The sequence below is a fragment of the Lactuca virosa genome, chromosome 5 (genome assembly GCF_052849685.1).
Source record: "Lactuca virosa cultivar CGN04683 chromosome 5, Lactuca_virosa_CGN04683_v6, whole genome shotgun sequence".
Lineage (NCBI taxonomy): Eukaryota > Viridiplantae > Streptophyta > Magnoliopsida > Asterales > Asteraceae > Lactuca > Lactuca virosa.
The window spans coordinates 113200376-113222970 of NC_136430.1; the positions used below are offsets into that span (position 1 = coordinate 113200376).

The following is a 22595-nucleotide window of genomic DNA, read 5'->3' on the forward strand; positions in this document are numbered from 1 at the left end:
CATCCTTATATTAATTAACATTATATTTTCTACACTAATGATATTCATAAACTATATTTTTTTTTATCAATTAATCAAAAGATTTTATTAAAAAACAAAAATGAATATACCTAAAATATATATATAATTTAAAAATAATTATTAAAATTATCAAAATTAAAAAATATATATCGTATATTATAAAACATTCCGGTTACATAAAATATTATTGTTCTTGTACTTTTATAATCTTTTACTGTTTCATTAAAAAAAATATCCAAGGATGATAAATCTTAAATTGTATGAAAAAACTTAATAAAACGTTTAATATAGATAAAATATAAATTAGTTAGATTGAGAATTTGTCTTTAACCATTGAAAATATTTTTTAAAGTTTTCTTATAAATAAAAGTTAATAGACAGATGATATGACAACAAAAAATAATAAGCCATTAACTATTACATATTTTTGAAAATTGAATTGTCTTGAATTTGATAAAAAAAAATGGATGGACATGACTTTTACAAATCATATAGCAGAAAGGTGGTACACGTTTGTGGACATCCGCTCCGTGGTCAATTCCAACGATCATCACCACATTAGGTCTCAAAATCATAATATTAGACTTAGAGTAGTTTGAAATGGTTCTCAAATATGACATGAAAGCTTTAAAAACCAGACCGAACCAAACGTGTGTGGTTATGGAATAATCAAGGCCCACAAATATCACAAACCAATCCAATCATTGTTTTCTTGAAAAAATTTCCAAACATACACCAAGAAAATAAATCATTACTTAAAAGTTTTCATCGCGGTCTTTAAAGTAAAACCGATACGGATGAGCATATGGACCGGGGAACCGGCCGAAACTGGTACCGGAACCGGAACCCGATGGAACCGGTCGGGCCGGGACCGGGACGATATTTTTGTGGATTTTTGAATCCGAAAACCGGTAGGAACCGGAACCGGTAGAACCGACAAAAACCGGAACCGTATGTTGCTATTTCTCGAGGACCGGTTCCAACATTAAAGACACGACAAGAACCGGTAGAACCGGCGGTCCGGTTCGGTTCCTATTTTCCACAAAGTTCGGTTTCTGGATCGGTTTCTTTGCTCATCCCTAAAAACCGATATTGAATATTTAAAATTTTTAATAAACTTTTATGATTTATGAAACATTTACCATAATATACATTTGAATATTCCTTCATTTTAACAATTTTTTTAATAAGAATATCATTAGAGATTAATAATTACATCAATGATTATCTGGTTGGGAAGTGGTGGTGAGACGATCACTTTTGTGTTAGACTACGGGGAGTGGTCACACAAAAGTCATCTGAAAAGCGTTGCCAACTAGCGCAACGTCAACTCCACCACGAACCCACCAGATATTTGAAATGGTTACCATTCCAATATATATATATATATATATATATATATATATATATATATATATATATATATATATATTATTTTTTACTTTTTTTAAACATTAAATTAAATAAAAAATATAATTCAAAACATAAATAAATATTTTAAAAACATAAAAAAATAAAACCATATTTCATTGATTAAAAACATAGAAATTTAAAACCTAAATTACTAAAAATAAATATAAAACATACTAAATAAAACATTACATTACATAAAAACATAAAAAATCAAAACATAAAAAAAAATCCATTTCTTTTTAAAGTGTGTGTTTGTTTTGATATAAAAAAAATGTGTAAAATGTATGTATATATAGAGATTAAATTTAAAACCGAAAAATAATTTTATTTATTTATTTATTTTTATTTTTTGTAATGCAACGGTCAGCAAAGAAGTGACAACGATAAAAAAACACCCAATCACAACTTTCGTCTTCATCCGTCTTCGCACTCACGTCACACCCTACCCACTGGCCTTAGGGGCGTGTTTACGTGTCCTTTGGCCGGACACATCAGCATCACGTGTGACTTTGTATCGCCACTCCGGATAGCCTTATGGTGTTATAGGTATACCTTATAGCCTAATAATCATCATTTTTGTTGCTTTTGGTGTAAAGGTGTAAGGAAACGTAATTACGTAAGTATGGTATTGTCTGAGTAAACACGAAGTTCAATTAACATATGGTTACTGTCAGTAAAAAGTGTAATTATGCTACAATTATGTGTACAAAATTATGGAAAAGAAAATCTACTACATTGCCTATGTTGATAAATAAACTAAACTAAATTGTGTTGATATTTCCGGAGCTATGATTCCCGACAACAATAAGTCAAATTAGATTGTAAAATAAGCATGGAGTATCTATTGCATGCAAGCATGAAGGATATTGCATATCATATGATCATTCAAAGGGAGGAAAAGACAAGTTTTAGTTGCAAGAAATAGCAATGAACTTTTATTGATTTTTTTTATCACAACATTCTATTTTCATATCTTGTATTTTGAAAAAATTTACTTAATTAAAGCAACCACGTCATTTTCACATAAAATGAAAGCAGGATGCATTTGTTTTCTTACTTAAAACATGTAACGCTATTAATTCTACTAATTGTTTAAAAATTCATTATTAAGTTTGTTGACGACTTTTTCATGAAACATGTATTTTCTTTCGTAAAACACGTATTGCAAAATTATCTATCTTTTGTGTCTTTTTATAATTATGTTAAAACACAGTTTGATATCTTCATTAAAACACTTTGATTATATAATATAATGTCAAAGGATATTTCTCCACTGATTTTAAAACTTCTTAAAATCTTTGTGATGTTTTACCCGAGAGCCTAATATGCTACTTCTTAAAATCGTTATGTTAATTCTACTAATCGTTTAAAAATTTATTATTAAGTTTGTTGACAACTTTTTCATGAAACATATGTTTTCTTCCGTAAAACATGTAATGCAAAATTATCTATCTTTTGTGTCTTTTTATAATTATATTAAAACACAGTTTGATATCTTTATGTGATGTTTTACCCGAAAGCCTTCTTAAAATCTTTATGTGATGTTTTACCCTAGATCCTAATATGCTACATGTGAGGTTGGTGACTTTAAATATATGTGAAACCCATATTAACTCTCTAAAAGTGCATTTATGGAGAGAAGATAGACTCCAACATATATATATACAGCCACTTGTAAGATCATGTCACACCGATGTTGGATACACTACAACATAAAAAATGGCATGCATTACTAGTATCAGAATATCACTCGGTATTTGTATTTGTATTTATTGTAGTTATCTATTATGATTGGACTTGTGTGGATGAATTACATCAAGGGTTGCTAGAAGAATAACCTACTGCCTTTTCTACTCCCCTTTCCTTCATGAAGTTTCTCATCTTTTCAGCTTCCTCCCACATCCCTACAGAATCATACAAGTTTGAGATAATTACATAATACCCATCATTCTTTGGGTCACATTCAATCGCACGCTTTGCAACCCTAATACCCATTTCAGGATTGTTATGTGTTTTACAAGCACTTAACAAAGTACCCCACAAACCTCCATCAGGAACAATAGGCATTGTCAAAACCAAATCTTCAGCCTCATAAAGATTCCCCAATCTACCAAGTAGATCCACCATACAAGAATAATGTTTAAGTGTTGGTTTTAAACCATAATCTCCCATTCTCCCAAATAAATACTTTCCTTCCTTCACAAATCCCGCATGATTACAAGCCGAAAGAGTTGCAAGAAAAGTAAGCTCATTTGGTTTAACATTTGATTTTAATCCCTCCATCTTTTCAAAAGTTTCTATTGCTGACGTGGCGTCTCCATGCATCGCGTAACTAGAAATCATCACATTCCAAGAAATAACATCTTTTTCTCTCATTTGGTTAAATATATTCTCCGATTTTTCAAGTTTCCCACATTTGGCATACATGTCAACTAATGAAGTAGCAAGTGTTACATTAGTCAAAATCATTTCTTGATCGATATAATTTAAATGTATCTCTTCTCCTTTTTCACATGATCCCATTTGGGCACATGCAGAAAGCATGCTAATTAGTGTTGCTAAATTAGGTTTAATCCCTTGAAAAACCATTTTATTGAACAAAGAAAACGCCTCATCATAATGCTTAGAATTTATGTAAGCAGAAATCATTGTGTTCCAAGTGATAATATCTTTTTTTGTTGTACAAAATAGTTTCCTTGCTATCATTAGTTCTTCATTGTTAGTGTTTCCATACATGTCTATGAGTGAATTTGACACCGATGTATACTCTGTCATAAACCTTTTAACAGCATAACAATGAAGAGATTTTCCAAGATTCATTTCCCCCATTTTTGAACATGAAGAAATTACCGATACTAAACTGTAAGAATCTGGATTCATGCCTAAATTTAGCATCTTTGTAAAGAACTCGATGCATTTGATTCCATATCCTAATTTACCATAGCGATGAACCATGGTATTCATAAGTTCTTTATCAAGGACACCATTGAAGACATTTTCAGCATAAGTTATAAGTCCAAACTTAAAGTACATAGTCATTAATGAAACATGAACCATATGATCTTCATGATAATTTCTTCTCACCAAAAACCCATGAAATGTTTTTCCAAAAGATACACATGTAGAGTTGGATAGACCAGATATAACACAACTGATAACCATTGGGTCTGGATCAATCCCAGAAAAAAGCATTTCCATAAATTTATCTAAACTTTGTTTTACACATCCAAATTTTCCATATACACCAATAATTGAAGTCCATAACTTAATATCTTTTATTGGAACTTCACAGAAGGACATGTAAGCTTCTTCTAGAGTTCCACATTTGGAGTACATGGAAAAGATTGAAGATTGAACAGCTATCGAAAATCCAAGTCCAGATTTTAAACTTACTCCATGTAAGCATCTACCTGCATATACTGAATCTAAATCGCCACAAGCTTGAAACCCACCTTCTAATGTTCTAAAATTTGGCCTCTCATCTTCTCCACATGTCCTATACATCTCACAAACACACCTTAATCCTTTCTCGCTCTCACCATTCTGCACATACCCGATAATAAGAGCAGTCCAAGCAACCACATCTCTCAGACGCATTTCATCAAACACCTGTTGTGCATTCTCGACATACCTACATTTTGAATACATGTACACTAAAGAAGACCCAACCGCAGAGGTTTCTTGAAAAATTCCTACTTTAAACACCAAACCGTGTACCATCGTGCCATTAATCAAATCCCCAAGCTCGGCACAGGCGGAAACAATCATGGGAACTGTAAACTGGTTTGGGAAAAGAGAAGTGAAACCTCTCATAGAAGCGTAACACTCGAGACATTGTGGATACATTCCATTGGAAAAGTAAGCTTTAATGAGAGAGTTCCATAGGAAGATATCTTTGTCACCATCAAATGCATCAAACACGTGTTTCGATGATACGGGTTTATGGAGATAAGCGTAGAGGGAGATGAGTTTTGAAGAGATGAAAACGTTAGTTGAGTGATGTCCTGTAGTTATGATGTAAGCGTGGTACTTTGTGAGTGATTGGAGGGTTTTAGGAGATCTAATTGAGAGAAAGTGGTTGATGTGGTGAGTAAAGTGATGACTGATGGTGCCAGTGGTTGAGTACGAATGAGAGATTGAAAGTTTGGAACCGCCATGAATGCCGATTGAGATGACTTTCTTGTATCTATACATCATCTGGGTTATTCATGAATCATGAATTTGAGTTTAGGTATTTTTTGAAGCGTATTGAATTGCATCCGGAAGAACATGGAAATATATTGCCACAGTTGATACTATAAATTGTGAAGGCGATTGAGCGTGAGTGGCCGCTAACCACATCATTCAGGTGGTTTGTGGTTGGTCGTGGTCATGGCCTTTTTGAGTAACAGTCATATTTTTTACTCATACGATTCTTTTCTCTTTTTCTCACAATCACATATTTCTTTTGCATGATAAATTTAAAACCAATGACTCTAAAAATAATGAATTGGTTAGAAAATTAAGAAGAGAACTTAACATTAGCATGGGTAGCTATTTCAGAAAACCCAGAAATACCTTATAATTTTTGGGTAAAAGTTGGAAACGTTTTCCATGAATTGGTCAGAAAATGAAGAAGATGAAATTTTGTGTGTTTTAAATTAATGTAATCTTTGTTTCATTGAATAAAAAACTAATTTAAAAAAAATATGTTTTATTGTGTTTTTGAATTAAATTTAAACAAAAAAATATGTTTTATTGTGTTTTAATGTATTTTTGAATTAAATTTAAATAAAAAATGAGGTGGAGTGGTGTGTTTAGTGGTAGGTATCTCATGGTTAGTGGTAGGGAGTGTGATGATGATGTGACACTCACCACTATAGTGGTTACTGATGGGTATAACGGATGGTCTAATCGATACTATAAATTCATCCATCATAAGAACAATATTTCAGGCGCATGGAAATATATTGCCACAATTGCACAGATTTTTATAACCTCGATACTGATTGATATTGCAGGTTTTATGCAGTTTTAGGTGGTGGGATGTGGAAACAAATCAGCTCGAGAAATGGGCCCACGGGAGCCCGCTCAGCTCTTATTCTCAGACTTTTTTTTTTGTCAACGGTTATTTTTAAAAACATATTTACCATATAAATGTGTAGACAGAAATATTTACCGATTAGCTCGAGGGAGTGGTTTCACATTTATTATGGTCTATGTAGATGTCACGTCAGATTTGTCATGCTATAACAAAAACTTGACAGTTACATGGCATGAATTGACACGCTTGCTATATTACTTTTTTTTAATTTATTTTATATAAAAAAAATTATTTTAATAAAAACTTAAATTTCATTAACTTGAAAGAAAATCACACACTTACACTTAAAAAACATAACACATTTGAAATTAAACTAATACACACTTACATTTAAAAAACATAACACACTTGAAATAAAAACTTGAATTAGAAGACTACGAGTTTAAATTTGAGCAAATTTTGGGGACCGCCTTACAATTGGTCAAAAGTCAACAAGCCGGAAATGTTTGTCAGCTTCAACACGGTAAGCCTCAAGAGTATTCTCTAGCAAATTATTTTCATTTTCACCATTTCCGGCTTCATACATCACCCTACGAAACACATTGTTAAAATGAGTTGCAAGTGCGTTTGTATGTCTCCATTTGGAGAAGAGTTAATCTGTACTACGATGCACTTCGAGGAACATGGGCATAACGGTTGTATGTTTCACTGACTCTCCCCAAAAAACTAAGCGTATTGACGTTAATGTTGATTGAGTTATGAAGATTTGAATAGGGTGAAGAATGAATAAGAATAATTGTATTTATAGTTGAAGATTGAGGGTTTAAAATTTGAAATTTTGAAGGAAAAAAAAAACGATTATATTTTTGAAAATGGGCATTCTTTTTTTGAAAAAAGGAATTTGAGTAAATGGTTAAAAAGAAAAAAGAAAAACAGGTATTGATGCTTCTCTCTCATCGGTAAAACCCCATCGAGTTGTCGAGACGAGCTCGGCACGCCGAGGCCTCGGCCCGGTGTTCGCCGAGGTAGACAATGTAACGACCCAAAAATCAAGGGTAAAAATTTCATTTTAATTTAGATAAAACATTGATACCATTTATTTCAAACATTTCAAATCATCGTTAAGTAAACATTTATCAGAGTTTATCCCAAAATCATTCATTGTGGAAATCATAGGTGTGTGCACTGCGATCTATCCAAGCCCTTTATTTCCAAATCGATGACACTTGCAACCAAAACTGTAAACCGTAAGCACAAAGCTTAGTAAGTTCCCCAGAGCATACCCCACACACATTCTACATAACACATATCATATTAGCTATAAAAGCTATCTCTACCACATAACACATATCATATTAGCTATGATAGCTATCTTTACCACAAACCACATATCATATAAGCTATAAAAGCTACCTCTACCACATAACACATATCCTATTAGCTATAAAAGCTATCTCTATCATTAGCCGTAAAGGCTATCTCTACCGTTAGCTATAAAATCTATCTCTACCAATTGCCATAAAGGCTATCTCTACCCTTAGCCATAAAGCCTATCTCTACCATTAGCTGTAAAAGCTATCTCTACCACGTATCACTGCATAAATATGCCACACACCTCTACACAACAAGTATACCAACTATCATAAAATGGGTCGGCCTTGGTGCCTTAGACCCATGGATATGGTGAGAAGACTCACCTAGCACTGCTGAAGTCCCGCGGATAAAACTCTAGCTGCTGGTTGACAGGTTCCCGAACTATCAACATCAAAATGACACCCAATTAATAATTGGGTTCCAATACACAACCATAATCTACACTTGGGGTAAATGAACCATTTTACCCCTAACCTAGCTTGGTTCAAAACCAAGGCCCAAACTCACACCCTGAAGGTCTAAAAGCCCAATAGTCAACCAAGGCCCAACATATGGAAAATTGGGCCCAAACCTCTACATTGACTTATTTTAAGGCTTAACCAATTATTCTAGCCCCAACAATTGACATTCTAATGGCCCAATAGCTAATAATCCTCAAGGCCCAGTTATGGCCCACTTATGGCCTAATTTTCCAAATTGGGCCCAAGCCTCTCTAATGGGTATTATCCTGAAGCCCAATAATTTCCCTTAGTCCATACATATGTTCCCAATTGGCCCACAAAGGCCCACAACAGCTTAGTCTAATAATTAGCCCAACAAGCATCCAAACCTAATTAGAGGTTTTCACATAAAATGACGATTAGGGTTAAGTATTCATACTTAACCCATTAAGGACTTAATCCATTAAGTCCAAACATACAATGAAATTGGGCTTGAATTCACTCCAATGGTCCAAAATGCGGGTCCCGATAATTCCAAACCAATAATTCCAAAATTAGGGTTTTCTAAACCCTAATTAGGGTTTCCAACCCAATCATAGCCCAATAGGCTCAAAAATAAGTCCTTAGAACAAATAGGGCTTCATTAGGCCCATTAGGGTTTCGTTAGTCGGACACCACCCACTACCACTTCAGGTAGTGGTGGTCAATGGCGGCTCACGGTAACGGCCACCACCTCACAGTGGTGGTTTGGTTCTTTTTCATTATTCATTTGCTCATTACAATTACAATGCTTTAATCCAAAACTAAACATACACACACACACACTAATTAACATAAACATACACACATCCACTCTAGTGGTGGCCGGTGGTGGTAGAGGGTGGCAGCCACCACCTCACGGTGGTGGTGGTGGTGGTGGCTTTTCCGGCCAAACAAACCACCTACAATATTATGAAAACCGAACACAACAGGTCTACTAGGATACACACCCATACACAAACTCGTAGCGGTGGCTGGTGTCAAGATCCGGCAGAAGGCGGCAGAAGGAAGCTTATATGGCGGCAACAAGGTAATGGCCACCATGGTGGGCTGCCATGGTGGTTCCCACGCTTTTCCGGCCAACAGAAAGCATGTACGCACACACGAACACGAGCTGAGCAAGGGGAACACACCCAATCACAGCCACCCTCGCGGTGGCTCACAGTAGTCGGAAGGAAGGCGTCATCCACAGCCGCAACCGCTGCTCGGTAAAGCGATGGCGGCGATAGCTCGACGACAAAAAGAAATAGAGACGAGGAGGCGGCAGAAAACGATGGCAACAGAACTCAGCAGAAACCACTTTGAGGAGCGACGGCTCATCGTCTTCATCGACCCTCGGCGGTTCTCCGGCAGCAGCGCCACAATGGTGACCTTCCATGGCAGTGTAGCGGTCGGCGGTGCTCAATGGCGAGGCGGCAAGCATCCCCGTTTGATCGGAACAGTGAACAGAAGGGAGGTGGTGGCGGCTGACTTCACTCATGGCGGCTGGAACCTCTTAGGTTTAGGGTTTGACATGGTGAGGGTGGCGGATTATATCCCCGTCCACTTTAAATCTTTTGCATAATTACAATTCTGGTCCCTCCCTATAGGATCTTTTCAAATTTAATCCAATATTTACCCTTTCTACCCTGGCTTTGGAAATCTTATTCAAATAAAATCTGATATTTACCCTTCACCCCCAGCTTCCAAAAAAAAAATCCTTACATATTAAGTCCCAATAATACAAAACACCCCCTGACTACTAAAATCCTTTTGCGAAACAAGTCCCGAAATTACACTTTAACCCCCGAACAATCCAATTTATAACATTCGGCTCCCCAAAACCAACAATCCACTAAATAATATTGATTTAGGGCGACTATTCGTTCATCAATTTTATCTATTTATTTATTTAATGAACATGATGTTACAACCCTCCCCCACTTAAATTAGATTTCGTCCTCAAAATCATCCCTTGCCATCCTTTACACGCCCGACAACTTGGACGACATGGTCACAACCACAAGCATACCATAGCCTCTCTAAGGCAACCCAAACCGACCCCGCAGGGTTCTAAAAACCCGAAGATGAACGAATTCCTTGTAGCATGGTCACTTCTACTCCGTCTGAGATCTGTAGTCTCGAGATGGTCTGCCTCCTTGACGGATCACCCATATCGAATCATTGCCGAGTTCACTGCACTGGTCTCCCAACTGGCTGTTCAACTTCTGACATTATTTAGTCAAACTGTAACCAACTCAGTATATGCCCCGAATGACATGCAACTCCACACACGGACCCCAAATCACTGAAATCACTCCAACTTATCTTGCTGCCACTTGCTGCTTTTCGAAAGCCGCCGAGACCTCTCTGATCTCACCTTATCTATCAACTACTCGAGACGTCAGACACATAACCGATTGTTGGGCCAAAAACACACGTAGCAGTCCCATGCGACCTCCAAAGGATACATCATCTAACGATAACCACACTATCTATACATCCACTCATGGCTCCTTCAATCCATTCGATCCATCCGATCATGATAGGATGACAATCTGTCGCCACTAATTCCGATGCAAAAAGGTGAATGCTACCAGAATAACTGTAGTCTTACATCACAACCGGTCTCCTTCGACCTACCGTTCCCTGATTCCAATTATATTGTGACCTACTCACAACCTTGCGAACTGGCCCACACTGGCCTAAGTCATCCGAAAGAATCCGTGAATGCCACAGCTACCCTGCAGCCTGTCTGTATCTCCCACACTATGTGGCCGTTGTGAATGCTACGTCTCCCCCGTAGTCTTACAACACTTTCCACACTATCTGACTACTAGTGAATGCTACGGCTCCCCCGTAGTCTTACAACACTTTCATCATAACTAACCATTAGTGAATGTTACGACTCCCCCGTAGTCTTACACCACTTTCATCCCAACTGACCATGAGTGAATGCTACGGCTCCCCCGTAGTCTTACAACACTTTTGCCCTGACACAACCGTAGCCCAATACCTTACCCCTAATCTATTGATTCGAAACGCATGCAGAGTCAATCACACACTCGAACAAACACCCGAACTGAACTCAATTCATAACTGGAGTTTCGACCTGCTTTCCCAAATTCTGTTAGTAAGCCCCTAAGAAGACGCGATCCATATGACAGGAAGTTTTACCGAACTCCAAACTATCACAACCCTCAAACCAAATAGCCACTTGGGCCGCCATTTTCCTCGATGGGGATGAGAAACCCATCCTGGTCTCATACCTGTCCCTGTCCTGAACACATGCGCGATTCTCCCCCACTTAGATTCGACTAAGTTTTCACAATACATGAGATTTGAAGGATTCCCAATCCTTCTTACTCTTTAATAACCAAACTATTGACAACCTGCTACTTTCCCGTGCGAGTGTTCTATTACTGGCCCAAACCCCAAAGACCACACAACTCCTACAGATCAGACAAACACTTCCGGAATCCTAGTGCAACTAATAATCTTAGACGCCTTAAAATGATGCCGCACTTATATCTTGAAATCCAAATAACCGATGTCCAGGCCAAGCCTCAACAGTAGACCACTTCCCCTGGCGCTTCCAAAAGCCGACCCAAGCATATTGGATGAGTCACCAATCATGTCCGTAGACCTTCCGCATTATGTCCCTAAACCGATCTCGACCATAGGCCCATATAACATTGAATGCTCCAAACCAGCAAAGAGGGAACAAATTTTCACTAACCACCCCGTAACTCACGGTATGCAATGGCATATGACAAATGTTTGAATGTGTAATCCAATCACAAGCAGGGAAACAAACCCAGAGATACACTTACTAAAACCTTTGAACGAAAACTCTCGTGCTGTTTTCCGCAGTACCACACTGAATCCGGCCCTGCTGGCCTCTCAAAAGCTGACTTGAACCCTTGGGTCCCTTCCCGGGACCCTTCAATGTATGTACCTGATCTGATCCCCTCTTCCCAACGTGCTCCAAATCGATCCCTTCTCTCGAGCTCTAGAAATCATATCACTCAGGGTCTCGCACCCTGTCACACTCACCAACTCAGTCGTCAACGGCTGAACTGCAATAGCTGGAGCAACCTCTACTCTAAAACGGGCTACTAACTACCCTCAAGTCATAGTCTCCAATCCCGAAAGTGAAATAGATCGCACAATCACTCCTTACCGCCTGATACAAGAGATCCAAGGAGAACTCAAAACCCTGGCAGTCCTTCCACTAACTGGCTCACCACCGGAGCCGGTACCAAACCCTGGTCCTTCCTCATGTGTGCTCATCCTCATCTGGCAAAGCAGCTATCCTCACTATTAGAGCATAACCAATAATTCTCCTTCCCATAAGCTTCATAGATTCTCCACGACTCTCACTGATTCGAGTATGGATCCTGTGCTTTCAGTAGTACATGCCCATACTACCTTCCACACCTATCCATACTTTCCTCAACAATCCTCTCGAATCCTCCAAGTCACCTACTCCACTGATGCACCAATATCCGTTAAACAGCAACACAATACCCACCAAAACAACTCATAGGCTCCCCCTAGGTTCCCAACTTCACCGAACCGCCCCACTAACTCAGTGGAGCATATCCTAGGCTTTCCTAGGTCCCCAATCTCACCCTGCCATCAGCTGCTGAAGAACTCCCCATGATGCCAGCCATCCACCTCCTGGATATCGTCATATCCACTTAGTGGCTCACTCCCATCACTCAGGAGTTCCACAAAGCACAAAGCAAGCAGCATTCGTGTAGTAGCACTTCGATCCAAAGGACTATCATATAACATTCAGCCCACATATCGCAACTCGTGCTATCCACATCCATCCATCCTCACTGTCGGCTGCCTTATGCATGCAATTTATACACGGAATAGGATCTAATAGACTGTCGAATAATCGAATCTACCCTAGGACTACAACCAGACAAGCAACAGGAAATAAGGCCAAATCAATTATTCTAAGGCTATAAGATCCTAACTGTATACAATTTTAAAAGCATACACGTAGCAGTTACTAATACCAATAATCATTCTCATTCTAGCATAACATCAAATATTCCCAAGGCTACAAGCACCACATATCAGGACAATCTATTGCTGACTACTCAGCACTAGCATGCAAGTCTACCAGCTCAGACAACATATACATGCATCTCCCCTAGCCCTAACTAGCATGTGATTCACAAAATCATAAACCAAGTCATACCAGACAACATATGTGGGTATTTTGGTAAACTTACTTGAGCTCGGCTGATTGCATGCACCACACCCTTTCTTGTCTTAGAAATTCTTTACTTAAAACATTTTCCTTTTGAAAACTTAAAAGATCCTCAGTTTGAGTTCAGACACACCCGAAAGTATGTCCGAATCCCTCAAACCAAGGCTCTGATACCAACTTGTAACGACCCAAAAATGAAGGGTAAAAATTTCATTTTTAATTTAGCTAAAACATTGATACCATTTATTTCAAACATTTCAAATCATCGTTAAGTAAAACATTTATCAGAGTTCATCCCAAAATCATTCATTGCGGAAATCATAGGTGTGTGCACTGCGATCTATCCAAGCCCTTCATTTCCAAATCGATGATACGTGCAACCAAAACTGTAAACCGTAAGCACAAAGCTTAGTGAGTTCCCCAGAGCATACCCCACACACATTCCACATTCCACATATCATATTAGCTATAAAAGCTATCTCTACCACATAATACATACCATATTAGCTATGATAGTTATCTCTACCACATACCACATATCATATAAGCTATAAAAGCTACCTCTACCACATAACACATATCCTATTAGCTCTAAAAGCTATCTCTACCATTAGCCGTAAAGGCTATCTCTACCGTTAGCTATAAAAGCTATCTCTACCATTAGCCATAAAGGTTATCTCTACCATTAGCCATAAAGGCTATCTCTACCCTTAGCCATAAAGCCTATCTCTACCATTAGCTATAAAAGTTATCTCTATCATGTATCACTGCATAAATATGTCACACACCTCTACAAAACAAGTATACCAACTATCATAAAATGGGTCGGCCTTGGTGCCTTAGACCCATGGGTATGGTGAGAAGACTCACCTCGCGCTGCTGAAGTCCCGCAGATAAAACTCTAGCTGCTGGTTGACAGGTTCCCGAACTGTCAATATCAAAATGACACCCAATTAATAATTGGGTTCCAATACACAACCATAATCTACACTTGGGATAAATGGACCATTTTACCCCTAACCTAGCTTGGTTCAAAACCAAGGCCCAAACTCACACCTTGAAGGTCCAAAAGCCCAATAGTCAACCAAGGCCCAGCATATGGCCCAATTTTCCAAATTGGGCCCAAACCTCTACATGGACTTATTTTAAGGCCCAAAAAATTATTCTAGCCCCAACAATTGACATTCTGATGGCCCAATAGCTAATAATCTTCAAGGCCCAATTATGGCCCACTTATGACCTAATTTTCCAAATTGGGCCCAAGCCTCTCTAATGGGTATTATACTAAAGCCCAATAATTTCCCTTAGTCCATAAATATGTTCCCAATTGGCCCACGGCAACTTAGTCCAATAAATGGCCCAATAAGCATCCAAACCCAATTAGGGGTTTTCACATAAAATGACGATTAGGGTTAAGTATTCATACATAACCCATTAAGGACTTAATCCATTAAGTCCAAACATACAATGAAATCGGGCTTGAGTCATAACTTCACTCCAATGGTCCAAAATGCGGGTCCCGATAAGTCCCAACCAATAATTCCAAAATTAGGGTTTTCTAAACCCTAATTAGGGTTTCCAACCCATTCATAGCCCAATAGGCCCAAAACTAAGTCTTTAGATCAATTAGGGCTTCATTAGGCCCATTAGGGTTTCGTTAGTCGGGCACCACCCACTACCACCTCGGGTAGTGGTGGTCAATGGCGGCTCACGGTGGCGGCCACCACCTCATGGTGGTGGTTTGGTTCTTTTTCATTATTCTTTTGCTAATTACAATCACAATGCTTTAATCCAAAAATAAACACACACACACACACACTAAACACACACATCCACTCTAGTGGTGGCCGGTGGTGGTAGAGGGTGGCAGCCACCACCTCACGGTGGCGGTGGTGGCTTTTCCGGCCAAACAAACCACCTACAAACTTATGAAAACTGAACATAACAGGTGTACTAGGATACACACCCATACACAAACTCGTAGCGGTGGCTGGTGTCAAGATCCGACAGAAGGCGGCTGAAGGAAGCTTATATGGCGGCAGCAAGGTAATGGCCACCATGGTGGGCTGCCGTGGTCGTTCCCACACTTTTCCGGCAAACAGAAAGAATGTACGCACACACGGACACGAGCTGAGCAAGGGGAACATACCCAATCACAGCCACCCTTGGGGTAGCTCACGACAGTCGGAGGGAAGGCGTCATCCAGAGCCGCAACCGGTGCTTGGTAAAGCGATGGCGGCGATAGCTCGACTACAGAAAGAAACGGAGATGAGGAGGTGATAGAAAACGATGGCAACAGAACTCAGCAGAAACCACTTTGAGGAACGACGGCTCATCATCTTTATCGACCATCGGCAGTTCTCCGGCAGCAGTGCCGTAATGGCGACCTTCCATGGCAGTGTAGCGGTTGGCGGTGCTCAATGGCGAGGTGGCAGGCGTCCCCGCTTGATCGAAACAACGAACAGAAGGGAGGTGGCGGCGGCTGACTTCACTCATGGCGGCTGGAACCTCTTAGGTTTAGGGTTTGACATGGTGAGGGTGGCGGGTTATATCCCCGTTCACTTTAAATCTTTTGCATAATTATAATCCTGGTCCCTCCCCATAGGATCTTTTCAAATTTAATCCAATATTTACCCTTTCTACCCTGGCTTTGGAAATCTTCTTCAAATAAAATCCGATATTTACCCTTCAGCCCCCAGCTTCAAAAAAAACCCTTACATATTAAGTCCTAATAATACCAAACACCCCCTGAGTACTAAAATCATTTGTGAAACAAGTCCCGGAATTACACTTTAACCCCCTAACAATCTAATTTATAACATTCGGCTCCCCAAAACCAACAATCCACTAAATAATATAGATTTAGGGCGACTATTCGTTCATCAAATTTATCTGTTTATTTATTTAATGAACATGATGTTACAGAAAACCCCAATGCCGACATCACTCCCACTAGCCTTAGGGTTAAAGTATATCAAAGTCCAAATCATAACTCCAAAACACAATACACCCCAACATCGCTGCAATCTTCTTGAAGTGAGTCCGCCTCCACCACATTGTCTTCTACGATTCTCGACGACATTATCTTATTCGATTTCAGCATTGACGAGTCCGCCTCCTCCACAGCCGACGCCGGCTAGTCCTCCCCTCCACAACACATGCCAACTGATTTTCTAGACCACCATAGCAGATAATTTCTACGATTCTTGTAAGTATTCGACTCTAATGCAAATCAGGAGAATGTGTGTGTGTTTTTTTGTTTATTTGTTAGTTTCTGAAAGACACACGTACACACTTGGGATCGAGTTTTGAAGGAAGGAAGCAATGATTTTGTTCCTTACCTTCCCCACTGATTCTTCCTTCCTTTCTTTGAAAATCCTTCTTATATTTAGAATTAACTTTAGGAATTCTTCCTACCAAAATGATTTTACTAGTTATGATGTCTTGTAACATCCCAAAAATACGGTCCAAAAATTTCATTTTTAATATCCTAACTATAAAAATATTTGTCTGAAAACAACCATAGTACAAAATCAAAGTATCAATAGTCAAAACATGTCATGATAAAACAATATAAAAGTGTAAATCCCAAAGATCTCATGTACGGAAATCCTGGTGTGATATACTGCAATCATGCCGACTCCTTTCCCTTCGAAGAGGAAGTACCTGAAATCAATACTGAAAACTATAAGCACAAAGCTTAGTGAGTTCCCCCATCATACCACATAATCACATACTGCCAAGCATATTTGGGTGCCTAACCTACCCTGTCAGACATATTTGGATGCCCGACCTACCCTGTCAAGTATATATGGGTGCTCGACCTACCCTGCCAACCATATATGGGTGCTCGACCTACCCTGCCAACCATATCTGGGTGCTCGACCTACCCTGCCAGACATATCTGGGTGCCCGACCTACCCTGCCAGACATATCTGGGTGCCCGACCTACCCTCCGGTTTATCTCAACCGGCTACGGGGACTATTTCACCCCTACCACTAGCACATAATACATAGCATAAACATATTGTTAGGCATATCTGGGTGCTCGAACTACCCTCTGGTTTATCTCAACCGGCTACGGGGTCTAACCTACCCCTCCTACCCCTATCACATAACATCATAGCATACTAGCACATAAAGCATAACAAATAGTGGCATACTAGACAATTATCACAAAGACAATCATCTCAACTATAATCAACTACTAGTGGACCGACATTGGTGCCTTCGACCCACTTCTACTGGAAGGTAACTCACCTCAAATGTTGTGAAGTAGCTGAACTGTCCTCGGCTCTGAAATCAACCCCACTCAAACTCCTACACATAAAAGATGTCCTTTAATTCCTCTTTCATACACATAACCCCTTAAGGGTCAACTTTGGTCAAATTCAAAGTCAAAGTTAACATCCTGATCAAAGTCAACATTCTGGGTTAACTCAACTCACCGAGTTCCATAAATCAGAAAATCCTGAAATCACGATCCAACTCATCGAGTTCTTTCACAAGTCGTCGAGTTTCTCCAATTAACAGAATCAGGATTTTCTCAGTCAACTCGTCGAGTCACCCTTGAACTCGTTGAGTTCTTCCTTTTACAGAATTTGGACACTTCGACCCAACTCGTCAAGTTCCGCTATGAACTCGTCGAGTTCTTCAGTCTGTTAAGCTATCTTAATAGATTAAGCCCTTATCCTTAAGATCTAAGCTCCATACTTCATATGCATACTGAAAATGTATTTTTAAGGGTAAAATTTCCACCTTTACCTGTTAATACTCTTCCTTAATGGATTTAGATAAAACCCTAACTCTTTAAGACCTAGATCTTGATCCAAAAGCCATAATACTTCAAGCTAAGGCATACAAACTAAGATCTAGAACCTAGACGCTACATGAACACGTAAAGTCTCTGACTTTCTCTCCATGCATGGCCTTTTAGAGCTTAAAAGGCCATAATGACATCCTAAAGCTTGCATGGGCTTCAATGGCCATAAAGTTTGCACCTTTATGCCATGAAAGCCCTTTAAGGTCCTAGATCTGGAAGTATACTCACTTGGGACGTCCATTTCCCAAGGATCAAGATATTTGGACAAAAAACTCAATAAAAGTGAAGATGAAGAGATCTAAGTAATCATTAAGCAAGTTTGAGACTTGCTTACTAGAAAATGCTACAAATGAAGTGAAGTTTCTGGATCTACTCACTTCTTCTTGAGTCCTCAAGCTTCTTCTTCTTCCAAAAGCTTCAAATGCACAAGTTTTATCTAAAAAATGACTCAAAATCTCACACAAGGCATTAGGGTTTCGAGATTTAGGGTTTTGGACTTGGAGGATGTAAATGAGGCTAACCTTTGGAGGTTAAGGTGTTTAAATAGGGTGCAAAACCTTGAAAATTAGGGTTTCACTCTGCCACTCCTACTCGTCGAGTTGGGGTTCTTAACACGTCAAGTCGACTTTATATCCCGCGTCCAAATTCCATTCCTACTCGACGAGTTTGGGGCCTCCAACTCGTCGAGTTTCTATACAAGAATGAACAAATTTTGATTTAAAATACATACCAGGAACCGAGCGTTACAAATCTCCCCCACTTATTTCAGATTTGTTCCTCGAAGTCTGCTGCGCCTGAAAATAGCTCGGGGTAGTGCTCCCTCATCTCATCCTCCGGCTCCCACGTCCATTTTGAGCCCTTGCGGTGCTGCCACTGCACCTTCACCAACTCCACCCTCTTGTTCCTCAGATCCTTCGTCTTGCTGTAGAGGATGCCTACTGGTCACTCGATGTAGTTCAGGCTGTCATCCACCTAAATATCCTATAAATGCATCACTGCAGAGTCATCTACCAAGCACTTCCGCAGTTGGGAGACATGAAAGGTGCTATGGATCTGGATAAGTTCGGCTGGAAGATCCAGTCGATACGCAACACGGCCCACCCAGGCCAATACCCTAAACGGTCCAATGTATCTGGGGCCCAACTTTTCCCGCTTCCTGAACCGGATGACACCTTTCCAGGGTGACACCTTCAGGGGGACCATATCTCCTACCTAAAACTCCAGGTCTGATTGACGTCTGTCGGCGTAGCTCTTCTGCCGACTCTGGGCCGTCTGGAGTCTACTCCGACCCTGCTGGATCTTCTACGTCGTCTTGAGTAACACTTCGGTACTCCTCATGACCCTCTGTCCAACCTCACCCCAACATATCGGGGTTCTGCACTTCCTCCTATAAAGCTCTCGAAGGGAGGACGGTTAATGCTCGCGTGGTGGCTATTATTGTAGGAAAACTCTACCAAGGGAAGGTAGGTATCCCAACTACCACCGAAGTCCATAATGCATGCCCGCAACATATCATCTAAATTCTAGATGGTCCGCTCACTCTGACCCTGGTCTGTGGGTGAAAAGCCTTGCTAAAGTGCAAACGAGTACCCAACTCGTCATGAAATTACTTCCAGAACCTGGAAGTGAACCGTACATCTCGGTCATAAATCATGGAAACTGGCACTCCGTGTCGAGCTACTACCTCTCTGATGTAGATGTCAGCTAACTTCTCGGCCGAAATGCTCTCACGGACCGAAATGAAATGGGCACTCTTGGTCAACCGATCCACGATGACCCAAATCGAATCCACTCCCTGTGCGGTCCTGGGAAGCTTTGTGATGAAATCCATAGTAATATCCTCCCATTCCACACAGGGATATCCAACGGCTGCGACTTGTCGTGAGGTCTTTGGTGCTCGACCTTGACCTTCATGCAGGTCAGGCACCTCTCAACATACCAGGCTACATCCCGCTTCATGGAGGGCCACCAGTAATCAGGGCGAAGATCTCTATACATCTTCGTCGCCCCAGGATGGATGGAAAATCTGGACTTGTGTGCCTCCTCCATCAGAATCTGTCGTACACTGCCTACGTACGGAACCCACACTCTGTGGTGAAGTGTCAACAGCCCACGACTATTATAGTCGAAGGAGGAAATCTGGCCCACGATACGCTCACTCTTCCGGTGTTCCTCCTTCATAGCCTCCTGCTGGGCCTCCCGGATCCGCTCCAAAAGCAGAGTCACTACTGTCATCCTCAGGAAGATGTCTCTGATTGGGGCTGCGAATGCCTTGCGGCTAAGTGCATCAGCCACAACATTGGCCTTCCTCGGGTGGTAGAGGATCTCACAGTCGTAATCCTTCACCACGTGCAACCATTGCCGCCGTCTCATGTTCAGATTTGGCTGGTCCATCAGATACCTCAGGCTCTTGTGGTCCGTGTAAATGGTACAACGGACCCCATTGAGGTAGTGTCGCCAAATATTGAGGGCGAAAACAACCGCCCCAACTCCGGGTCGTGCGTTGGTTAGTTTGCCTCGTGTGGCTTCAACTACCTCGAGGCGTAGGCGATGACGTGCCCTCTCTTCATTAACACTGCACCCAAACCCGAGATGGATGCATCACAGTACACTACAAAATCCTCAACTCCCTCTGGCAGGGCTAAGATCGGCGCCTCGCACAACCTCTGTCTCAAAGTCTCGAACACTGCCTGCTTCTTAGGCCCCCAACGAAAGACGACAACCTTCTTCGTCAGCCGGGTCAGGGGTACCGCTATCTTGGATAAATCCTGAATGAAACTCCGATAATAGCCTACTAAACCGAGGAAACTCCGAATCTCAGATGGAGACTTCGGAACCTCCCATCTCATCACGACCTCCACTTTGGACGGGTCGACCAAAATACCATTCTGGTTGACAAGGTGCCCCAGAAACTACACCTCGCGCAACCAGAACTCGCACTTTGAGAACTTAGCGTACAAGCTCTCCCTCCTCAGGGTATCCAACACCTCTCGCAAGTGCTCCTCATGTTACTCCTGCGTCTTGGAGTAAACCAAGATGTCATCAATAAAGACTATCACAGACCGATCCAGCATCGGTCTGCATATGCAGTTCATGAGGTCCATGAACGCGGCATGGGCATTGGTGAGCCCAAAGGGAATCACCACAAACTCGTAATAACCGTAGCGAGTCCGGAAAGCAGTCTTCTGTACATCCTCATCTCTGACTCTCATCTGGTGGTAGCCTGAACGCAAGTCGATCTTGGAAAACCAAGATGCCCCTTGAAGCTGGTCGAATAGATCATCAATCCTCGGGAGTGGGTAATGGTTCTTCACTGTTACCTTGTTCAACTCCCGGTAGTCTATACACATCCGATGTGACTCATCCTTCTTCTTCGCAAACAGGATCGGGGCTCCCCACGGTGAACTGCTCGGCCTGATAAATCCCTTGTCTAACAGCTCCTGCAGCTGTGTAGACAACTCCCGCATCTCGGGAGGAGCCAACCGATATGGCGCCTTGGCATCGGAGCCGCACCCGGAACTAGGTCAATCCTGAACTCCACCTGTCTCTCTGGAGGTATCCCAGGCAACTCCTCCGGAAACACATCCAGGTACTCTTGCACAACTGGCACATCACTCATGGTCGCCTTACCAGCCTCTCGGGTATCCATAACATAGGCGGCATAACCTGCACAATCCTGTTGAAGGTAGTGCCTAGCCCTCGCTGCTGAACACAAAGCTGGCCCACGTTGCGGCCTCTCGCCCTGAATCACCAACTCTCCCCCACTTGCGGTCCTGACACGAACCAACTGCTACTCACAGTCGATCACCGCCCCAGTAGGGCTCAACCAATTCGTGCCTATAATAACCTTGTTCCCACACAAAAGAATGGGAACCAAATCCACGAGATAACGCTCGTCATACATCCTCAAAACACAATCTTTGTAAACCTCAGATGCCCGGACGAATCGGTATTCAACAATCTCAACCTCTAGAGGACAATCCAACATGCCTGAAGACTCAGGAAACCTCTTGCTAAGTGCAAGAGATATGAATGATCGGGTAGCCCCCGAGTCAAATAACACCTGTACTGGGATGCCGTTCACATGGAATGATCCTAAACAAAACACATAAAATATAAATATCAAAACCGACATGTAATAAGAGTTAGGGAGAAGAAAACATACCCTTCACCACATCTGGTGCAGTACGCACCTCCTTGGCGGTCAACTGGAAGGCTCGGCTCCTCACCACTAGAGCATTTGTCTTGCCGTGT

At 40.9% G+C, this 22595-nt stretch overlaps 1 protein-coding gene across 1 annotated transcript; it reads right to left on the reverse strand.

The window, feature by feature from the left end:
- Nucleotides 1-3043: 3043 nt before the first annotated feature.
- Nucleotides 3044-5777, reverse strand: LOC145110992 (Pentatricopeptide repeat (PPR) superfamily protein). The gene has a single exon (XM_079047298.1). It carries the CDS (start codon nt 5629-5631, stop codon nt 3250-3252), a length of 2382 nt encoding a protein of 793 aa, XP_078903424.1. The 5' UTR covers nt 5632-5777; the 3' UTR covers nt 3044-3249.
- Nucleotides 5778-22595: the final 16818 nt, after the last annotated feature.